Genomic DNA, 20,089 nt, shown 5'->3' on the forward strand with positions numbered 1-20,089 from the left:
GGAACTTCTTCCCATGGAAAATTAGGACGTAACTCCAATCGGAGTGCAGATTTGCTGGTTCTCCCCGCCTTCCACGCCTAAACGAACCAATCAGAGCGAGAGGAGAGTGTCGCACTCTCTTCATCCGGAGACCATCCGTACAATGGAGCTTGCGCTTTTCTCCGCCTCTGCGGTTATCCTGTCTTCGCTTCACATCCCGGTGTCTCCACCTTGGAAATGGGGTCCTTCTTCCTCGTCTCCACGCCCCCGGTCCTGCCATAGCAAGGGTTGAACGGCGAGGACCGGAAGTGTGTGCAGGCGGCGGGTCCCCAAGAATCGACACCGGAAGTAGCGGTTGCTCCTGGATTGCGCGCGCTGCGCCATGGCGGCGATCCCCCCCGACTCCTGGCAGCCGCCCAACGTGTACTTAGAGACCAGGTGAGAGGGGACGGGCCTCTGGGGCTGGCCTGGCGGAGGCGACGCGGGGCCCGGGCTTTGCCGCGGTGCTGGGTTCCGGGTGCTTTCCCCCGGGAGGCCGGCCTCCACGTGGACGAGCGTAGAGCGGCGGCGGGAGGGCAGCCTGGGCGCTGAATGGGGACCACCCCCGCCCGCGTCCGAGCCCGGCATCGGCTCGCCGGGAGACCTCAGCGACAGCGGCCTGGTTGCCCTTCTCCCACTTGGTCGTTCATTCATCCATTCATTCATTCAGCTAGCGTCTGATGAGTCTACAAGCCAGCGACGTTGGAGCTGGAATCAGGATAGAGGTGCCTAAGACACACGCCGCCTTTGAATTTGAGAGTTACTGTCATTTAGGTGGGACTTGTTTATACAGCGGTTACAGTAACTGCTAACGTTGTGCGCAGTTCGGATGCATTAACAAATTGTTAGAAAGGTACCGGAAGAAACACATTTTCCCCACTTTCGAAGAGTGATAGTTGGGCACTAATCGGCGAGTGCCATGCTTTTGACCTATAGCATCTCATCTAGTTTAATCCACTTACTACCCACATGGGTGTCCACCTTCTCTCCAGTTTTAGCACGAGAAATGCCAGAATTTACAGATTAAATGATCTGACCAAACCCATATAGCAGGTAAGTAGGGAAACCTCATTTGGAGCCTGGTCAGTCTGCTTCACAAGCTAGGTTCTTTAGCTCCGTTCATTCCATTTCCTCTTTGGAAAAAGTCCAAAGTGATCTTAAGAAAGTAGGACAAATAACGTAAGGAACTTCTGAATTCTACAACAGTATAAAATGAAAGCATGGTAGTCTGACATTCAAGATTATTTTCTTTTTACCTGGCCTTTGTCTTCCCTCTCTGGCTACATCTTCAGCCATTCCCATCAGTAGCCTAGGTCCAGGTCTCTTTTTTCTATTTTCTGCCTGTGCTGTTTTCCCCCAGATCACAGCTTTCAGATGCTGCTTTTGCTCCTTGGTCATCTTCCCCACCACCAAAATTCTACTTCTTTAAAGGCCCCAACTTGAAAGTAATTTCTGAATTCACCTGTCAATGTTTTTATCAGTTACAAAATCAATCAAAAATTAAATCCAAGCAGTGTAACAGTGTATAGAGCAGGTGAAAGCCACCACTTCCTGTAAAAACAGTAGTTTGTTGGATGACCTTCCACCTCTTTCTCTCTGAATATATAAACATCTCTCTTAAATGTTCTGTTTCTTAGCAAAAACAAGATCACATGATCATGCTGTATATAGGTTTTTTTTCTGTAATTTGCTTTTGTTTCACTTGCTAATACAGCTTCCCATAGTATGGATATTTTGTGCTTTAGTCACTTCTTTGAAGGATACTTAAGTTGCCTCTTGTTTTTTGTTATGACAGAAACTGGCATGAATATCCTTACATATATAGTATTCTTAAGCATGCTTGTGCGTTTTGCTATAGAATACTTAGAAGTTGAAATTGCTGTCAAAGGGTATGTAGATTTCAGAATTGTACAGGTATTTCCTGATTACCATTCCAAAAAGGTATTCCCTGTATTTAAAAAATACGCACCAGAATGTAAGTTCCGTGAGGGGGAAAACACCTAGAACCATGCCTTGCACAGAGTAGGTGTTAATCACTGTTGAATGTTAGTAGGGTGAAGGATGAATTCCTGGTAGAAAGGCTTTTTATAGAGAGCTATGTTCTAGCATCTACCATATACATATTTATAGAGTGCTTATGCTGTGCTTTGCACTGGCTATCCAGGATATACATAGTTGCCTCAATTTTCACATTCTTGAAGCTTAAGATGTAGGTGAGTGATGGAGTGAGTAGAGGGGAGGGGAAGGCACCTGTGTAAGTCTTACTTTTTTCCTGATCAGTACTTGGGTGGTGGGGGGAGGGGAAAGGGAAGGAGAGGGGAAGCACTCATCCCATTTTGATAGGTATAGAGATGTGAAGTAAGCAGGTTTTGCATTTGTTACACCCTCTTCTAAATACACACAAACTGTACCTTTTTTTTCCATTAAAACTTTTACAAATAGGTAATATAGTTACATGTTTCAAAAATATAAAAGTTAAAAAAAAACACTCATTAAAAACCTTCCTGTTTCCCATTTGCCCAGTTTCTACCCCAACCCAGAAATTTAATGCATGTATAAATAAATACAAATTCCTGATAATAATAATGTCCTTCTTTTAAAAAATTACAAATTAGGGGTAATTTTTTTTTTCAAATTAAAGATTGGTTATACTGGTTTCCCATGATCAGCAATTTTTTAATTTATAAGGCCAGTTTGAATTTTTAGTTGTCCACAGTTACTTTGTTTCTGTGTGTTTTGCACATACAAGTTCCTATGTGTTTTACACAAAGAAGATACCTGTGTTTATGTCATTTACGTTGCGATGTTTTCCTTTGCTGAGCCTGAAATCTGATGTTTATTACAATCTCATGACTTGAAAATAAAGAGTCTCGAATCAGTCCTATCATATTCCTGTCCACTGTGACCTTGTGCTTGACTAGAACTCTCCTGTCCTGTCCTCTGCAGCATGGGAATCATTGTGCTGGAGTTGTACTGGAAGCATGCTCCAAAGACCTGTAAGAATTTTGCAGAGTTGGCACGTCGCGGTTACTACAATGGCACCAAATTCCACAGAATCATCAAAGACTTCATGATCCAGGGAGGTGACCCAACAGGGACAGGTATAGTTAAGCCAACATCAGTTTTTTTGTTTTTAATTTTATCTTAGAGAGAGTAAGCAGGGGAGAGGGCCAGAGGGAGAGAGAAAGAGAATCGTTTTGTATGTGTGTTTATTTATTTTTGAGAGAGAGAGAGGGAGACACAGAATCCAAAGCAGGCTCCAGGCCTCTAGCTGTCGGCACAGAGCCCGACGCGAGGTTTGAACTCACAAACCGTGAGATCGTGACCTGAGCGCAAGTCGGATGCTCAACTGACTGAGCCGCCCACATGCCCTGATAGAGAATCTTAAGTAGGCACCATGCTCAACGTGGAGCCCGGTGCAGGACTCGATCTCATGACCCTAGGGATCCTGTGACCCTCAGGGATCATGACCTGAGCTGAAATCAAGAGTTGGACGCTCACCTGACTGAGCCACCCAGGCGCCCCAAGCCAACATGAGTGGAGTTCAGTGAAATAGGAGAGAGGAGCATGTGTGGAGGGAAAAGTCAAGAATTTGGTTTTGGTTTTAGACACATTACGTTTGAAATACTTTTCAGGTCTTCATTTAGAGATGTTGAATAAGTGAAGGGATAGGAGTGTGGAGTTCATGGAGAGATCTGGGATGGAGGTATGAATTTGGGAGTTACTGTCACTTAGATGAGATGTATTAGTGAAGTTGGTGCATGCTAACCTGAGTTTCAAGGCCCCTTGCTGCTCAGTCCGCATTTTCTCTCGCTGCTAATTTCTGCTCTTGCTTTTTTTTTTTTTTTTTTGCCTTTAAAGAAGTTTGATACTCTCTGTACCAGTTTTTCTTAATCCTGTTCTTTGTCATCTCAGCTGTTCTCTATTTACCCTTTATGACCAGAAGTATTCAGTGGTTTTTAAAATATATGGATTGGGGCTCCTGAGTGGCTCAGTCAGTTGAGCGTCTGACTTTGGCTCAGGTCACGTCTCATGGTTCGTGGGTTCAAGCCCCACCTCGGGCTCTGCTGATAGCTCGGAGCCTAGAGCCTGCTTCGGATTCTGTGTCTCCCTGTCTCTCTGCTGCTCCCCTGCTCATGCTCTGTCTCCCTGTCTCTCAAAAATAAATAAATGTTAAAAAAATTTTTTTAGGGGTGCCTGGGTGGCTTAGTCGGTTAAGCGTCTGACTTTCGCTCAGGTCATGATCTTGCGGTTCGTGGGTTCGAGCCCCGCGTCGGGCTCTGTGCTGACTGCCAGCTCAGAGCCTGGAGCCTGTTTCAGTCTGTGACTCCCTCTCTCTCTGACCCTCCCCTGCTCATGCTGTCTCTCTCTCTCTCTCCTAGAAATAAATAAAACATTAAAGAAATTTTTGGGAAAAAAAAATTTTTTTAAATAGAAATATATGGATACATTTAAAAATACAGAATGTATAGGAAACTAAAAAATAAACACGAAAATCACTTATAAGTATACTTGTTAAAGATTTCTTTCTTTCTTTTTTTTTTTTTTAAGTTTATTTATTTATTTTGAGAGCACACAGGAGAGGCAGAGAGAGAGGGGGAGAGGGAATCCCAAGCAGGTTCCCCACTGTCAATGCAGAGCCTGATGGGCTTTAACTCACGCATGATGAGATCATGACCTGAACTGAAACCAGGAATCAGATGCTTCACTGACAGAACCACCCAGGTGCCCCCTTCCTAAAGATTTCTAACCACTATTAATTATTCCCACAATATCCCACTTATCAGAAACAATTGATGTTTACTGTTGGTGGCCATTATTCTAGACATCTTTCTTTTCCAATACCTAGTTAAAAGGATGGATGAATGGATGGATAACTAGCTAAACAGAGATAATTTCAAGACAATAGGCAATGTCATGCATATTACTGTTTTTAAAACAAGAAAACAGGGGCACCGGAGTGGCTCAGTTGGCTAAGTGTTTGACTTCTGCTTGGGTCGTGATCTCATGGTCTGTGAATTCAAGCCCCACGTGGGCTCTGGGCTGACAGCTCGGAACCTGGACCCTGCTTCAGATTCTGTGTCTTCCTCTCTAATCCCTATCTTGCTCGATCGCGCTCTCTCTCTCTCTCAAAAATAAACATTAAAAAAATTAAAAAGACATTTAGTTTTGTACATGCTTAATTAAAATATTGATTTCCTGCTATGAAAGGTGAGGCAGTTAGTACGTAAATTTTTACCCATTTCTATTGTTTAGGAAAAACTCAGTTTTGCCTGCATTCTGTGATGGGAAAAACCTGGTCCTTCCTTCCTGTGTTTTTCCCCTGCACGTCTTCCTTACTGCTCACACAGATCACTTCTGACACAAATGTGCGGAGGCTTACCACCCCCGCCCCCAGCAAGCAATTCTGTGACACCAAGTGGGTGTCTTACAGTTAACTCGGTTTCAACATTACCTACCCATAGATAGCATCAGATCCCGTGAGTTAAGGCCCAGGCCCCACAAGATTGCCCCCCTGCCCCCCGGCCCCACTTCAGTCACAAGCCTAGGTTCCAATAACCCCCTCCTTGGGGTCAATTAATTTGCCAGAGCAGCTCACAGAGCTCATGGAGACGTTTACTAGTTTATTAAAGGACTTGATAAAGCATATAGTTGAATAGCCAGATGAAGAGATGAATAGGGTGAGGTCTCGGAGGGTCCCCAGGGTAGGAGCTTCTGTCCCCTTGGAGTTAGGGTGCGTCACCTTCCTGGAAGGGATGTGTTAGCTCACCTGGAATCTCTCTGAACCCTGTAGTGGGATTTTATGGAGGCTCCTTCATGTGGATGTGAGCAATCATTACCTCCATTTCCAGCTCCTCTCCCCTCTCTGAAGAAGCAGGGGGTGGTGGGGGCTGAAAACTCCAAGCTTCTAGTCATGGTTTGGTCTTTCTGGGGACCAGTCCCCATCCAGGAGCCCACCTGCCTCATTAGAACAAAAGACGCTCCTGGTGCTCTTCTCACTTAGGAATTTCAAAGGGTTTTGGAAGCCCTATTTCACAGACAGGTCAGAGACCAAATATTAGAACAAGAGATGCCCCCTAGTCTTCTTACCACATAGGAAGTTACAGGAGTTTTAGGAGTTCTGTGCTGGGAACTGGGGACAGAGAGAGAGATGCATCCGTGTCTCTTCTGTTACCTCACACCTACACTCCAGCCCTTGCTCTATTAGTTTTATTTTTCCCGGTCATGAGAGTGCATTTTCCATTCTGTGCCTGATTCCCTCCGCTGCAGTATGGGCTCTGCATTTCAGAGGGTTTGGTGCTTACCGCTAGGCCTGTCTGTTCACAGGGGCTGGAGGCAGAATTTCCTGCTGAGCGGTTTGTATTGCAAGCGCTCAAGGGTGTTCTGTTTTTTTTTTTTTTTTTTTTTTTTTTTTATTTAACTCCATCATGTTTGAGACTCTGAAAAAGACCATGACTGGGTGTCCTGTTCTCTGGCCACGCTCGTTCTCTCAGATCTTTCCTGACAGGTCTGCTCTGTTGCCCCTCTGGTGGTAAGCATGGCTTTGGAGAGTATGGAGGCCAGATTTACTCCTTCCTCCAGCTCAGAAGAGATGTTTCGATTTGTATTTCTGAGTATTTTCTCTGTCCCTTGCTCTGATTTCCTAGTTCAGGAAACTAGTTATTCTTTGTTTTATGACCTTTGCTTTTCACATATACTACATTTCTTTTATTTTTAAATCTTTATTTATTTATTAAGGATCTTTTTTTTTTTTAATGTTTATTCATTTTTGAGAGAATGTGGGGGGGACAGAGGATCCAAAGGAGGCTCTGCGCTGACAGCAGCGAGCCCAGTGTGGGGCTCAAACTCACAAACTGTGAGATCAGGACCTGAGCTGAAGTCAGATGCTCAACCAGATGAGCCGCCCAGGTCCCCCTATTTATTTATTTTGAGAGAGAGAGAGAGAGAGAGAGAGCGCGAGCGCGCATGAGCATGCATGCAGGGGAGGGGCAGAGAGAGGGAGAGAGAATCCCAAGCAGGCTTCACACTTCGCGTGGAACTAAAGAGAGGCTCAATCCCATGACTGTGAGACCGTGACCTGAGCTGAAATCAAGAGTTGGATGCCTGGCTGACTAAGCCACCTGGGCGCCCCTGTTACACATCTTTTGAGCGTGTGAGATGATGCTTTTCTGTTTTGTCCTGCATCCGCTGAGATAATCTTAGACCTTTACTCTGTGCCTTATTCACTTCTGGTCCTGTCTGTTCTGTACTTTACCGCTCTGATTGGTTTATTAGCACCGTATTGGGGTCATTGGGCTCTCAATCTGTTTCCATAGCTCTGCAATCTTTTTGCCTTATTTTGTTGACGTATTGTCTGGTCTTTGAGCTCTTAATTTATTGGAATCTTATTTCAGTTGAAGCATCTGTAGCTGAGACAGTTGCGGAGAAGCCCTTCTCAGACTATGTTTTCTCCTAGACTGGGTTTCTGAGGTGTTTTCTCTCTTAGGACCCTTCCTTTCTGTCTCTCCTTCCATTTGTTGTAATACGTTTGCATAGTTTCTGCGACACTTTTCATCCCACCCGTGCTCAGCGTATGTCGGCACTGATGCTCTTCGTACCTTTTCTTTGCTCACTTACAGTGTAAGTGGATTCTCTTCGTCGTCGTCGTCCCCTTTCCAGATGCTGGGTCGCTTTCTCTCCCATTTTGTTCCGGCCTGATGAGGCAGAGAGCTAATGCTGAGTGAGCGCCTTCTGGGAGGGCCAGCCTCTGTTCCGTTTCCCCAGCCTCTATTAAAGCCCTGTCCCTGGAGACCTGCCCCCCAACCCTGGGCTCCGTGTCGTCCCCTGACATTCATAGTTGGGTCTCTGTAACAAGAGAGATTAATGAGAGAAAAGCGTACAGATTTGTTTGCTCTAAGTTTTGAGGACACCGGAGCCTTGATAAAGAAAAGACCCATGGGCGCCTGGGTGGCTCAGTCAACTGAGCATCTGACTTGATTATTTCGGCCCAGGTCATGATCCCAGGGTCATGGGATTGAGCCCTGCGTTGGGTTTCGTGCTGAGCCTGGAGCCTGCTTAAGATGGTCTCTCACCCTCCCTCTCTCTCATGCTCTCTCTCCCTTTCTTTTTTTTTTAAAAAAAAGAAGAATGAAGACCTGAAGAAGTTCTGAGTGTTTGGCGCTAGGTTTGGCCGTGCTGTGCTGGAGTAGAAGTTTGCGGGGAACCGTGCTAGCACGAGAGGGGCCTGAACAAGTGTAGTAAACAGCGAGGCTTGTTCATGCACATTCCTCTTGGGGTCCTTCTGTCCTCGAAATGGGATGTTCTTTTCCTCCAGATGTGGTGAGGGCACCTTCCACAAGGGCCGTAGGCCCTGCTTCAAGGGGATGTCAGAATGTCCTTGTACCTGATGTTTCTCAGATTCCTGCCATTTGAAATGTTGAGTGTGCCAAAGTGCCGTATTTTGGGGTGGCTTGTCCTGGCGTCCCCAGCACGGCCCAGTGACCCCCCACTCCCCCAAGGGGGCGTGGCTGGTAGCCTGCCCTGCCACTCCTGGCACGTGGGGTGCACATGGGCTTCTGCCCTCAGGAACTTTGCTCTTTGGTTTTTTGAGGGTTGCTCACCTGCTCCTTCTATTGGCTTCTCAAAATTGGAGGGTGTATGTAAGGATTCTCTGGGTTCCACACTCTCTTTCCTGCTTACTACTTATAGGGAGCACAGGCAGAGCAATCTCTTTCTTTGGCTTACTCTTCTCAGCACTTTTGTAATAAGTTTGTTTCCTTTCTCTGGTAGATGCTGGTGGATTTGGGGCTTGGAAAAGATGGCAATTTTTTGTGTGTTTCATCAGGTATGGGGGGGCATCTAGCCTGCCGCACTCCTCTTTCTTTATCTGAAAGTGTCCTGTCAGCACTTTGGTGTGCTTTCCTATCCACTTCCTCTCTCTCGTTGTTACTAGATAAAATTTTAATTTGTAACGCCAGTGAACTGAGCGAGTTCATGATGAATGTACGAGAATTAGGAGTGACTCAGATGTGAGTGGTTCGCGTCAGAGCTTCCCTATATTTCTATAATCACTTTGCAATCCTTCATAATGTCACATTTCCATGATGGAATTTTAATGACATTGAATCACTCAAAAGATTTCCAAGTAATTGCATCCAGCCTCAAGCGTAATAAACGATTGAGCTAGTGGGTCTGTGGTAGAAGGCAAACAAGGTTAGGCCTTCCTGGGTCACTAACGTGAACTGCTGGCTGATGAGGCTGCACGTTTTGTGCTAAATATCTCCGGCAGACAGCATGAGGCACCCTGGGCTCTTCAGCAAGCCAGTGTGCCATTTCTGTCTCTCGCTGTCCCTCAGTCTGGCTACTCAAAGTTTTATTTATTTTGAGAGAGAGAGCACAAGTTGGGGAGGGGCAGGGAGAGAGGGAGAGAAAGAATCCCAAGCAGGCTCTGCACCGTCAGTGCAAAGTCCGATGCGGGGCTCAAACCCACGCACCGTGAGATGATGGCCTGAGCTGAAATTAAGAGTCAGATGTTTAACCCACTGAGCCACCCCCGGTGCCCCACTTGCTGCATTTTAAACTATTCCTCTTTAAAATTTTTCTTGCTGTAATAACTAGGCCGGCTTTTTCCTTAGCTGTCTGAACATCATTTTAATCTGCTTCTACCAACTTCTTCCCTCTGTCCCCCCTTAAGACATGGCATCCTGTCAAGCTCTTCCTTTCGCTCTTCCTGCACCGCAGGCAGCCTGGCCTGCTCCCGGCCGGCATGATGGCAGTGATTAGTTACGTGCTGATTATGCTGCGCTCACCCTCCCTCGGATTTCACGTCTCCTCTCGGTAGCCCCAGGAACACCTGAAATGTAGTGTGTCAAACAGCAAGCTCGTGTTAATTTTATTCATTTGATGACTAGCTGCTAAGAGCCTGCTGGGCGTCCTGTGCTCTTGTAAGGCCTGGGAAGAAAGAGGCTGAAGCATTAGAAACCAAGGCATTTTCCTTTACTGGCAGCTCTCCCTTCTCTGCCAGGAGACAAGATGGTTCGTCTAAGAAACAAAAGAGGGGCGCCTGGGCCACTCAGTCAGTTGAGTGTTCAACTCCTGATTTTGGCTCAGGTCGTGATTCCAGGGTTGTGGGATCGAGCCTTGTGTTGGGCTTCGTGTGGAGCAGAGAACCTGCTTCAGATTCTCTCTCTCTCCCTCTCCCTCTGCCCTTCGTCTGCTCTCGTTCTGTCTCTCAATCTCAAAAGAAACAACTGGAAAGTGATAGTATATGCAAATGTATGGGTTTAGTAGTAGAATACGTAAATGCACTCTGGGTTATGTATATGAGATAGGGTGGAGTAATAAGAGAAAAAGGACAGTGGAGTGGAATGAGCATGGGATGGAGGCATCTCGTAAGGGGGGCTTGAAGGAGATGTAGAATTTTACCTCTTTGGAGGACAGGGAAAGGCATTTTAGATTTAGGGAGAAGAATGAGTAGAGTAGGGGCACGAGTGACAGACATGTCGAGTGTGAAGGAGAGCGCAGCACCCCAGATGTTGTGTCTCACATGCTGGCCGGGCCTGTGATATCATGTAGCCACCTCTCCATGTCCAGGACAAATATATACCATTTGATCTCTGAGGTCCCTGAACTATAGGTATTGGGGACAGTTAAGGAGCAGCTGGGGACAGAGTGCACAGGGTGGCTAGAGATAGCATGGTGGATAAGATCAGACCAGTTCATGGAGGCCTCCCAGACAGGAGTTCAGATTTGATCTAATATTATTCTGGGACCATTTTGGGAATCTTGAGTCTGGGATAAGAAAAAGAAGTGAGGACATTTAATTTGGCCAGAGTAGATGGCAGGGTCATGGGGTGTGGGGTGACCAGCAGGGTCGTGGAGCCTGGGGGGCTTGCAGTTGAGTCTTGGCTTCCTGCGAACACTTACTCGGCGTAGACAAGTTGTGCAAGCTCGTCGAGCCTCCTTACCTATAAACGCAGAGTGTGGTTGTGTGCACCTCATGGAGTTGCTGCGAGGCGTAAATGAGCTGATGTTTGTAAAATGGTGAGGACAGTCTTAACGCAAAATAGAAGCTTTAAAAGGTGTTATTTATTATTTCTTTTGATTCTTAACTTATGCAACAAATGTCTTTGGCCTCCTGCCATCTTCCAGGCATTGCTCTAAGAGCTTGGGAGCCAGTAGGAAATAAGAAAGCCCTTGTGAAGTTCTCATTCTAGTGGGCCAGACCGTGAACTACGCAATACGCTCTCCCTGTCAGGACAAATGATGTGCAAAAAATACCGCAGTATGGGGAGAGGGCAGGACTTCTCAGCCTTGGCCCTGTTGACGTTTCAGGCTGGGTCATTCTTTGCTTAGAGGACCGTCTGTGCGTTGTAGGCTCTTCAGCTGCCTCTCTGACCGCTCCCTGCTAGATGCTAGTAGAACCCCTCAGTGTGATGACCAGACGCGTCTCTACACGTTGTCCAGTGTCCGCAAGGGGCAACCTCACCCTCAGTTGAGAACCGCTGGAGCAAGGGGGGTGCCGCGTTGGATAGCCTGGTTAGGGGAGGCCTCGCTGGGAAGGTGCGCTGGAGCAGAGCTCTGAGTAAAGTGACGAAGTGAGCCTGAGACTGTCGGTGGCAAGGACACTGCCCAGGGAATAGCAATCAGGCCTTTGACCAGAGGATGCTTGGCAAGAAATCGTACAGACCAAGTGGCTGGAGCGAGCCAGGCGGGCGAAGAGTGGCAGAAGATGACTTTGGAAGGTAGCAGGATGCCAGGCCACGGAATCTCATAAGTGGCGAAGACTTTGGATTTTGTCCTAAGTGCGATGAATGAAATGTCACTAGAGGATTTTGAGCCAAGGGCTGCCATGATGAGGCTGGTTTTAAAAGGATCCCCCTGACTTCCACATGGAGAATCAGCTGGCTTGGAAAAGAGGAGACAAGGCTAGAAGCAAGGAGACCAGTTGGAAGCTTTCGACAATATCGGAACTAGAGCTTTTTGTATTTGGACCAGGGTGATCCTGGTTCTCTTGGTTCTGGTCCTCTGGGAAGCAGATGCCAAGACCGAGCTAGACATTCAAGAGATCAATTGGGGGAACGCCTGGGAAAGATGCAGGGGTTGGAAGGGGAGGGCTTCACACATTAGCGCTGGTCTAACCTATAAAAGCACAGGGGGCAGAGGAGAAGGAGCCAGTAGAGGAAAAGGAGGAGCCACCAGTAAGGTGGGATTTTTTTTTTTTTAATGTTTTATTTATTTCTAGGAGAGAGAGAGAGAGAGAGAGACAGCGTGAGCAGGGGAGGGTCAGAGAGAGAGGGAATCACAGACTCTGAAACAGGCTCCAGGCTCTGAGCTGGCAGTTAGCACAGAGCCCCACGCGGGGCTCGAACCCACAAACCACGAGATCATGACCTAAGCGAAAGTCGGACGCTTAACCGACTAAGCCACCCAGGCGCCCCAAGGTGGGATTTTAAGAAGGGTGACATCAACTGTCAGATGCTGCTCATGGAGCAGGCAAGGTGAGGCCTGAGGATTGACCGTTGGATTTAATGACAGGATCGTCACTGATGACCTTGGCAAGAGCCATTATAGTGGCGCAGTCAGGGCAAAAGTTTGATCGAGTGCATTTAGAGACAGGAGAGGAAGCCAAGATACTGAGTGTTAACAGCTTTTTTGAGGAGTTTTCCTGTGAAGGGGTGCAGAGGAATTGGGAGATGCTTGGAGAGTTGTGTTTCTTTTTTAAGACAGGAAATATTAATATATTCTTTTTATTGCCGATAGGCATGATCTACTAGAAAGAAAACTTGATACAGGAGAGGGAGGGATTATAGTTGCAAAGTTCCATAAAGGTGAATGGGATGGATGAGGTATGTGGTGGTGGTAGAGACCCAGGAACAGTTTATTCGTACAGTGCATTCGTAAGGGAAGAAGGAAGGGAAGGGGAGTGGGTTTGGTTGTGAGAGCACACGAAAGTTTTCCTTTGCCTTTTGTGTCATTGAAGTCAGCAAAATGACACTCAGAGCAAGGAGCAGTGAGGGAGTGGCAGAAGTTTGCCGAGCGAGGAGCTGCAAAAACCCAGGCAGGCTGGCTCCCAAGGTGAGGTGTTAATCACTCCCTGCAGTTGCCTCTCATAGGAAAATGCCCACGTTACCTCTGTTAAAGATTGCTCGTCATCCCTGACCGTACTGGGTTTGCCTCGTGCTTTCCACTATGTGGGTTCTGAGCCCGGTCTTACTCAGTTCCTATAACAGTCCTGTGAGACAGAGGAACTACTACGATTCCTGTTTTTCAGACAAGGACCCTGAGGCTTAGAGAGGGTGAGTATCTTGCTTAAGGCTGCACAGCCAGTAGGTGGTGGAGCTGGGATGGAAGTCTGGATCTCTCTGGCCCCAGAGGCAGGCGAGGAAGAGAGGAACCTCAGTGCTTCTTGGAGACACGTAGCACTGTTTCCCACGTTAGATCTGCTGTCTGGCGTTTGCCGTGGCAGCCAGCAGCCGCTCCACCAGTTCGCCCCCTCTTCCAGAGACTCTCTTACTGACAGCGATCGTATCCGTTTGGGATGCTTTGGGCTGCGTGTAACGGAGAACTCAGTTGCACCGGCTTAAACAAAGAGAGCTTTCGTTTTTCTCGCAGAACAAAATGGCTAAAGGTAAGCAGTTGTAGACCCTGCTTCAGCTGCCGGGCAGGTCGTCAGCTTACTCTGTCTTTCCATTCCATCATCCCTGGTGTGTTGGCCTCGGATCTCAGCCTTGTCTTAAGCTTGCAACACGGCTGCCGCTGCTCCTGGCACTGCCTCTGCTTTCAAAGAAGGAAGATGGGGAACGAACTCTGGGTGAAAGACAGAGGACATGTTTGTCCCTTTTTATCAGGAGAACTATAGCTTTCCCAGACACTCTGCTTAGCAGGCTTCTGTTTATATCAGTAAATCAGAACCGGATCACCTGACCACCCCGAGCCGCAAAAGGCACTGGTCAGTACTGCCCTTCATGTCCCTGAGGCTGAAGTAGGCTGTGGAGAAGGGGTCAGAGAAAGAGTGGGAAATGCTCAGAGAGCAGCTAACCTGCTGCTGGATGCTCTCTTGCCAGAAGAGAGGTTTTGCTGGGTTTGGTCACTTGCCTCCTGGTGTCAAGTGCCCCAGGCAGAGCTTTCACGTAGGCCTCTTAACGGGTCACTGGCTCGCCTGTGCTGCTTTGGGGCTGGTCCGGTCGGGGTGTGCCACGGGAGCCATGGGGTAAGTAGCACCACGTGGGGTCAGACCGTTCTGTCTTTGATGTCACTCCAGTTCACTGTGGGGTCTTCCGCCAGGCCGTGGGCAAGAAGAGACATCAGAGAGGTCTTGGGAATAAGGAAAGATTTTTTAAAGCAGAAAGACAGGTCGTAAAGAAAACAATCGAGGAATTTCAACTGCAAAAATTTTTGTGCAGCAGAAGACCTCATAGAAGAATGATAAAATTTCATCCACTGGAAGAAAGTATTTGCAAAAGCATTAACTGACCAAGGGTTAGTGTCCAAAATACTAATCCTAATAATGTACAAGTTATATGTATATAATTTATATGTATGAATTACATATACATTTACATATAGGAATGTCAAACCACTTAGGTAAGTTCACGAAGGAGGACAGCTAAATAGCCAGTAAACAAGACGTTATGCACACCTTTGAGGAAATGCAGGTTAAAACCCAAGAGATGGGACGGATGCCTCTCCGACTGAGGAGTGTTAGAACCTCTGGCTAGAGCACCTAGGGCAGTAAGAGTGAGCGCGGAGTGGGGGGTGCATGTTGGGGCCACTCGGGCAAGCTGTTTCGGGGAAATCTGGGACCAGGGAAGTGCTCAGACCGCGACCCTCCCCGTCCTCCACGCGGCGTAGCCCTGAGAGCCCCCGCACGTGTCTGAGAGAAGCCAAGAACGGTCACTGCAGTGCGGTTTACGACAGCAAAACCATGAGCAGGAGGATCCCAGACGCCCATGGACACGAGGCAAGAGGAGATTGGTGTCACACTCACAGTCGGAACGAATGCTCCAGAGAGCCGCGCCGAACGGAATGGGTAAGTATCACTTAGAGCGGCGAACAAAGAAGAGCTAATGGCAGAAGAATACATGGAGTATAATACCATTTGTATAAACCGAGAAATATGTACATTGTTTTAGGGATGCATACCCAGGTTGCAAAGAGGAAAATGCACAGAAGGGACAGACTCCTGGCTGGCACAGTGGTTGATTCTTTGAAGCAGTTGTGGGCTGGTAGGGGGGGAGGCAGGTGCTGAGGGCAGGGAGTGGGTACATGGGGTCCTTGATGGGATTGGCTTCACTCGTCCTGAGGGAGGGTGCGATTGTTTGTCACATTAGTCCTTGTCTCTTGTACGTCTGAAATAGTAAATACCTTGAATAAGTGTCGAAGAGACAGAAGAGGAAAAGAACTTCCAGAATACAGAATTTACAAAACTGATCAACGCCCGTCTCCATCGGATCTGTGCTAGACGAGGCACACAGCAGCGTTCTGACTGCAGAGCTTCCAAATCGTCCGCTCAGTAAGCGATCGCGCATCTGGGTAGCCTGCTCTGCACCAGAAAACTCCTTAATCACGGCTGTCCCCCTACTGTCTTTCCCCTATTCCACATGCCCAGAGGAATGTTTTGATTGGAATTCTCTGTCTTTCTGACATTTTGTTGCAAACCCTACTGGGTTGAATTCGATTATGAAAAGATAACATCTGATGCGTAAATGGTGCTGTAGAGACCCAAACTAGTTGCAACTGGTCAAACTATGCCCAGTGAGTACAGGCGGGCCTCCATGCTCTTTCCTCTCTTCTCCTAATGCCCTAAAACCCCTGGCTTCCTCTGTGACTCTTGACTGGCCCATCCCTTATCCCTCTTAGTGTTCTCGGTGCCATTTACACGATGGCTTTCAGTTCCTGCAGGGCAGGGGCCCTGAGATTTCGTCCTGGCGGCCCTCAGCTTGCAGGGACCACATGTCTGAGGCTCAGCCTGCGATGAACAGCCCACTACTGAACTTCACCCTCCATTTGCTCACTCAAGCCCTGGATTTAGGGCTTCACCACAGTTTGCCCCCATGGCCTTCTCTTTCATATTCAGCCCTAGCACTAACCACCCCCGCCACCCCCAGCCTCAGGCAGGAACCTTGCCTCGGGAGTCTGAGATAATGTATTGGTCACATGATTGCTCTTTTAGAAGTATACTGACAGGTTGGAATTTTAGGACAAATTTTTACAAAGTTTGGTAGCTGGGTATTTTTCCAGAAGCCTAGGTCGCCTGGGCCTGGGGGAAGGTTTCCCTGAGTCTGTTAGGATCCACCCCTATCCCTCTTTGCACAAGAACTGTGGTCTTCCAGAACCAAGGGCTGTGACAGGCTCCCAGTGGGGGGAACGTCCTAAAAGGTACCGCAGCGGATTTTCTCCATGGAAACGTGGTAGCAGGGCCCCAGGGGCTGGGAGGAACATGGTGCTGTAACATCCTGGTGCTGTAACATCCTGCTCTCACGGCAGGGTGTAAAAGGGGGCGGCAGGGTGTAAAAGGGGGCGTGCTCCCGGTGTCTGGGCTGTTCTCTGGCCCCAGGCCAACAGAATAAGCTGATAACCCGTGTTCACTCTGTTCCAGGCTGTTTTGTCTTCGTTGGTCAACTTGGAGAAACCAAAGTAGTTCAACGAGTCGTATATTTTTGCTAAATAGTTGATTAGACGCGTTGCCTCCTCTAAGGACATTTTTTTTTCCTTTGGGAAAACCACATTTATTATATCATTTTGTCCTAAGAACAGAACCTGGGTACACAGCACCACACTCTTGGGGACATAATATAAATGGCATGTGGTGGGGATGTTGCTAGCGAATCTTTCCTAATTTCGTGTCTCTTCATAATAATCTTGTGACGCACCACCGTTCCTCTCCACGGACCCTGCCTGCTGTGGTATTATTCCTTTCTCTCACGTTGCCACTTTCACCCTACTTTCCTTAGGCTGGGTATCTTTGACTTAAATGAATGTTATTTTCCTTCATCTAGGTTAAGGACAGCAAGTAGCTCTTTAATTCTTGTGCCCTCTCTGATCCCTTAAACATGGCTGCTGGGGTGCCTGGGGGGCTCAGTCAGTTAAGCCTCTGACTTCAGCTCAGGTCATAATCTCATGGTTCATGAGTTCGAGCCCCATGTCAGGCTCTGTGCTGACAGCTCGGAGCCTGGAGCCTGCTTCGGATTCTGCATCTCCCTCTCTCTCTCTCTCTCTGCTCCTCCCCTGCTCATACTCTGTGTCTCTCTCTCTCTCAAAAATAAAACGTTGAAAAAAACCAAACATGGCTGCCTACAGTTCTGAGTTGGTAGGCTACCGAGGCAGATCGAAGCTCAGCAGGGAGGAATGGTGATCGATTAGCAATGTCTGTGACGGGCACAGGATTAAGGCCTGGGACATTCCTGTCTAAAATACTCATAAGAAAGTTAAAAATGAAATCTCTTAAGATAACAAATTATAAATGGTAGTTAATCTATAGATGGTTAGATTATAAGGGACTTTAATGTTCTTTTGATGATGTTCTATGCTTTCTGCCCATTTGACAGTGAACATGTATTACTTTAATAAGCAGGAAAAAACACTCTTGGTGTTATTTTGAAAAGACACCTCTTACCTGAATGAAACCAGTGATTTGAATGCCATGTCTGTGCTTGATTCTGTTGCCGGGCTCTGTAGTTGCAGTGTATTTTGCATGGGCCAGGCGTGCTCTCTGCTCTTTCCTTTCCTGTACTTGGAAGAATCTTCAGACCCTGGGCCGTAGTTCTTGCTGTGAGGTAGAGTGTGGAACTGGCTAATTGGCCCCTTGTCTCCTAACCCGGCAGGTCGGGGTGGTGCATCCATCTATGGCAAGCAGTTTGAAGATGAACTTCATCCCGACCTGAAATTCACGGGTAAGTATGGAATCCGGCTGGACCGGGTAGGAAGAGGGAGTGGACTTTAAAAGCTTGCCCTTGGCTCCGACCCAGGCCGTGTGCCTGCCACAGTGGCATGATGCCACATCGCTGCCCAGCTGTGGCGCCACAAAGGGCCCTGGTGGATTAGAGAAGGTGACGCCTCTCAGGGTCCTGAGAAGTTCACTGCTGGCCCGAGTGGTTTAGCCTCTAATTGTTGGATGTCGCTCGCATAAACTCGGAGTTTTGTTTATATACCATGTATCTATAGGTCTGTACTATAACTAAAGTCTGTGTTCCTCAGAGAAGCAGGGGACCTTGCTGGGATTTTGAGGGGGATACAGAACATGGCCCAGCGGTTGGTGAGAAGCTGGGGAGAGAAGCTGGGGAGTAGGTGGAGACCAGGAAGACGAGGTTGTTGAGGTAGTGCAGTGTTGGCCTTTGTATAAAGGCAGAGGGCCTGCCCTCAGGGGAAGATTGTTTGCCTGGCTGATGACAGTGGCCAGACGAAAGCCTGGGGTGGTGTAACACGCTCCAGGCTGGGGCTTTGGGGGGTTTTCATACTCTTTTCTTCCTTTTTCCCACCAGGGGCCGGAATTCTCGCAATGGCCAATGCAGGGCCAGACACCAACGGCAGCCAGTTTTTCGTGACTCTTGCCCCCACCCAGTGGCTCGATGGCAAACACACTATTTTTGGCCGTGTGTGCCAGGGTATAGGAATGGTGAACCGAGTAGGAATGGTGGAGACGAACTCCCAGGACCGCCCGGTGGATGATGTGAAGATCATTAAGGCGTACCCTTCTGGATAGGCTTGCTGCTGTCTTGGGCATGCTCAGGTCTTCTGAGATGGCCCCTGTGAACCAGGTTCCGCGGGACCTAGAGTGCCACGTACTTAAACTTCATTTGGGCCTTGCAAATCACAGAGCTAAGGAGACCTAGGGTCTTGGGTGAGTTAGAGATGGAAGTATATATTTTTTTTATTTTATTATTTTTTTAAAAATAATTTTTCTAAATTTTATTTGAGAGAGGGAGCACACTCACAAGTGGGGGAAAGGGGCAGAGGAAGAGAGAGAGAATCCCAAGGAAGGGATTACCAGTGGCCCTCAGCACAGAGCTTGACACAGGGCTTGATCCTACGAACCTGGGATCATGACCTGAGCCAAAATGGAGTCGGGCGCTCCACTGACTGAGCCACCCAGGTGCCCTGGAAGTATATCTTAATGGGATGCTTCTTTTCTCTTCCCCGGGTGCCCAGGTTGACAGAGCATTTACAGAAATGCTCATAAGTGAATAAGTGATCATTCATAGGGACTGCTTGTGGGAAATGGGCATGCTGCCCCCGCCCCCCCGCACGTGTCTGTTCTGGTACACTGGAACAGAACGAAGCCAGCTCTGTCATTTCGTAGTGCCTAACCGAACCTCTTCCTGCAGATTTATATTCTGGCCTACACTGCAGGCTTCGGTGGCTGACAGCCACAGAATCCAAAACCAAGTAGTGTCTATCAGCCTTCTTAACTCTGTGCACACCCTATTTCAGTCTCCTACATTTGTTCTTCCAGGGAGTGTGTGCGTCTCTCTATATATATTTTCCCTCTCGAAACTAGAACATCAACACGGCTGTTTCTGACACTTCGACATCCCACACAAAGCCACATTGGACTTTTGCCAAATGAAAAATGTATCCAACAATCAAGTTTCTAAGAAGGTGTCAAGTGGGGAATGATAATGTGTAATAATCGAGAAAGGGATTTATTAGAAGGAAACAGAAACATTGACCATTTCTTCCCCAGGAAGGAGGAGAACTGTGTAGTGAGCAGAAGGGTAGCCTATGAATTCTCCTTATGAGGCAGTCGTGTCATGAAGGAGAGGCACCGCTTAAGTTTTTTTTAACCTAGGGCTAGAGAGACCGGATAAGAGATTTTATATGTTTTTTGAATCTTCCTGATTTTTTTCTATGGGGGTTGGTAACAAAAAGGAAGTTAACACCTATGTAACACATAGAAACTTCCAAAATAAAGTGTCACTGATGGTTGAAATTGCTGCGGTGGTCTGATTGTAAATACTGTATGAGGTTGTAACAGCCATTTTAACATGTGAACCGTCTCAAGTAGTTCTGTAAGGCTCGTCTTCAAGATTCCACATTTTAGGTTTGTGGTCTCCAATGGACTTCTAGTCAAGAGCAAGTCTGACTTTAAAAA

At 47.6% G+C, this 20,089-nt stretch overlaps 1 protein-coding gene across 1 annotated transcript; it reads left to right on the top strand.

Moving 5' to 3' along the window:
- The first annotated feature begins 139 nt into the window (after positions 1–139).
- Positions 140–19,931, top strand: PPIL1 (peptidylprolyl isomerase like 1). Its single transcript, XM_077754886.1, has 4 exons — positions 140–417; positions 2,965–3,119; positions 17,823–17,891; positions 18,480–19,931. Exons 1-4 carry the CDS (start codon positions 362–364, stop codon positions 18,698–18,700), a joined length of 501 nt encoding a protein of 166 aa, XP_077611012.1. The 5' UTR covers positions 140–361; the 3' UTR covers positions 18,701–19,931.
- Positions 19,932–20,089: the final 158 nt, after the last annotated feature.

Source organism: Crocuta crocuta, unplaced genomic scaffold, assembly GCF_008692635.1.
Source record: "Crocuta crocuta isolate KB4526 unplaced genomic scaffold, BGI_CrCroc_1.0 scaffold132, whole genome shotgun sequence".
NCBI lineage: Eukaryota > Metazoa > Chordata > Mammalia > Carnivora > Hyaenidae > Crocuta > Crocuta crocuta.

Coding starts and splice junctions, on each gene's coding strand:
- PPIL1 (XM_077754886.1), top strand. CDS start 362: ATGGCGGCGATCCCCCCCGACTCCTGGCAGCCGCCCAACGTGTACTTA. Junction 3,120..17,822: donor AGGTGACCCAACAGGGACAG/GTATAGTTAAGC, acceptor CTAACCCGGCAG/GTCGGGGTGGTGCATCCATC. Junction 17,892..18,479: donor TCCCGACCTGAAATTCACGG/GTAAGTATGGAA, acceptor TTTTCCCACCAG/GGGCCGGAATTCTCGCAATG.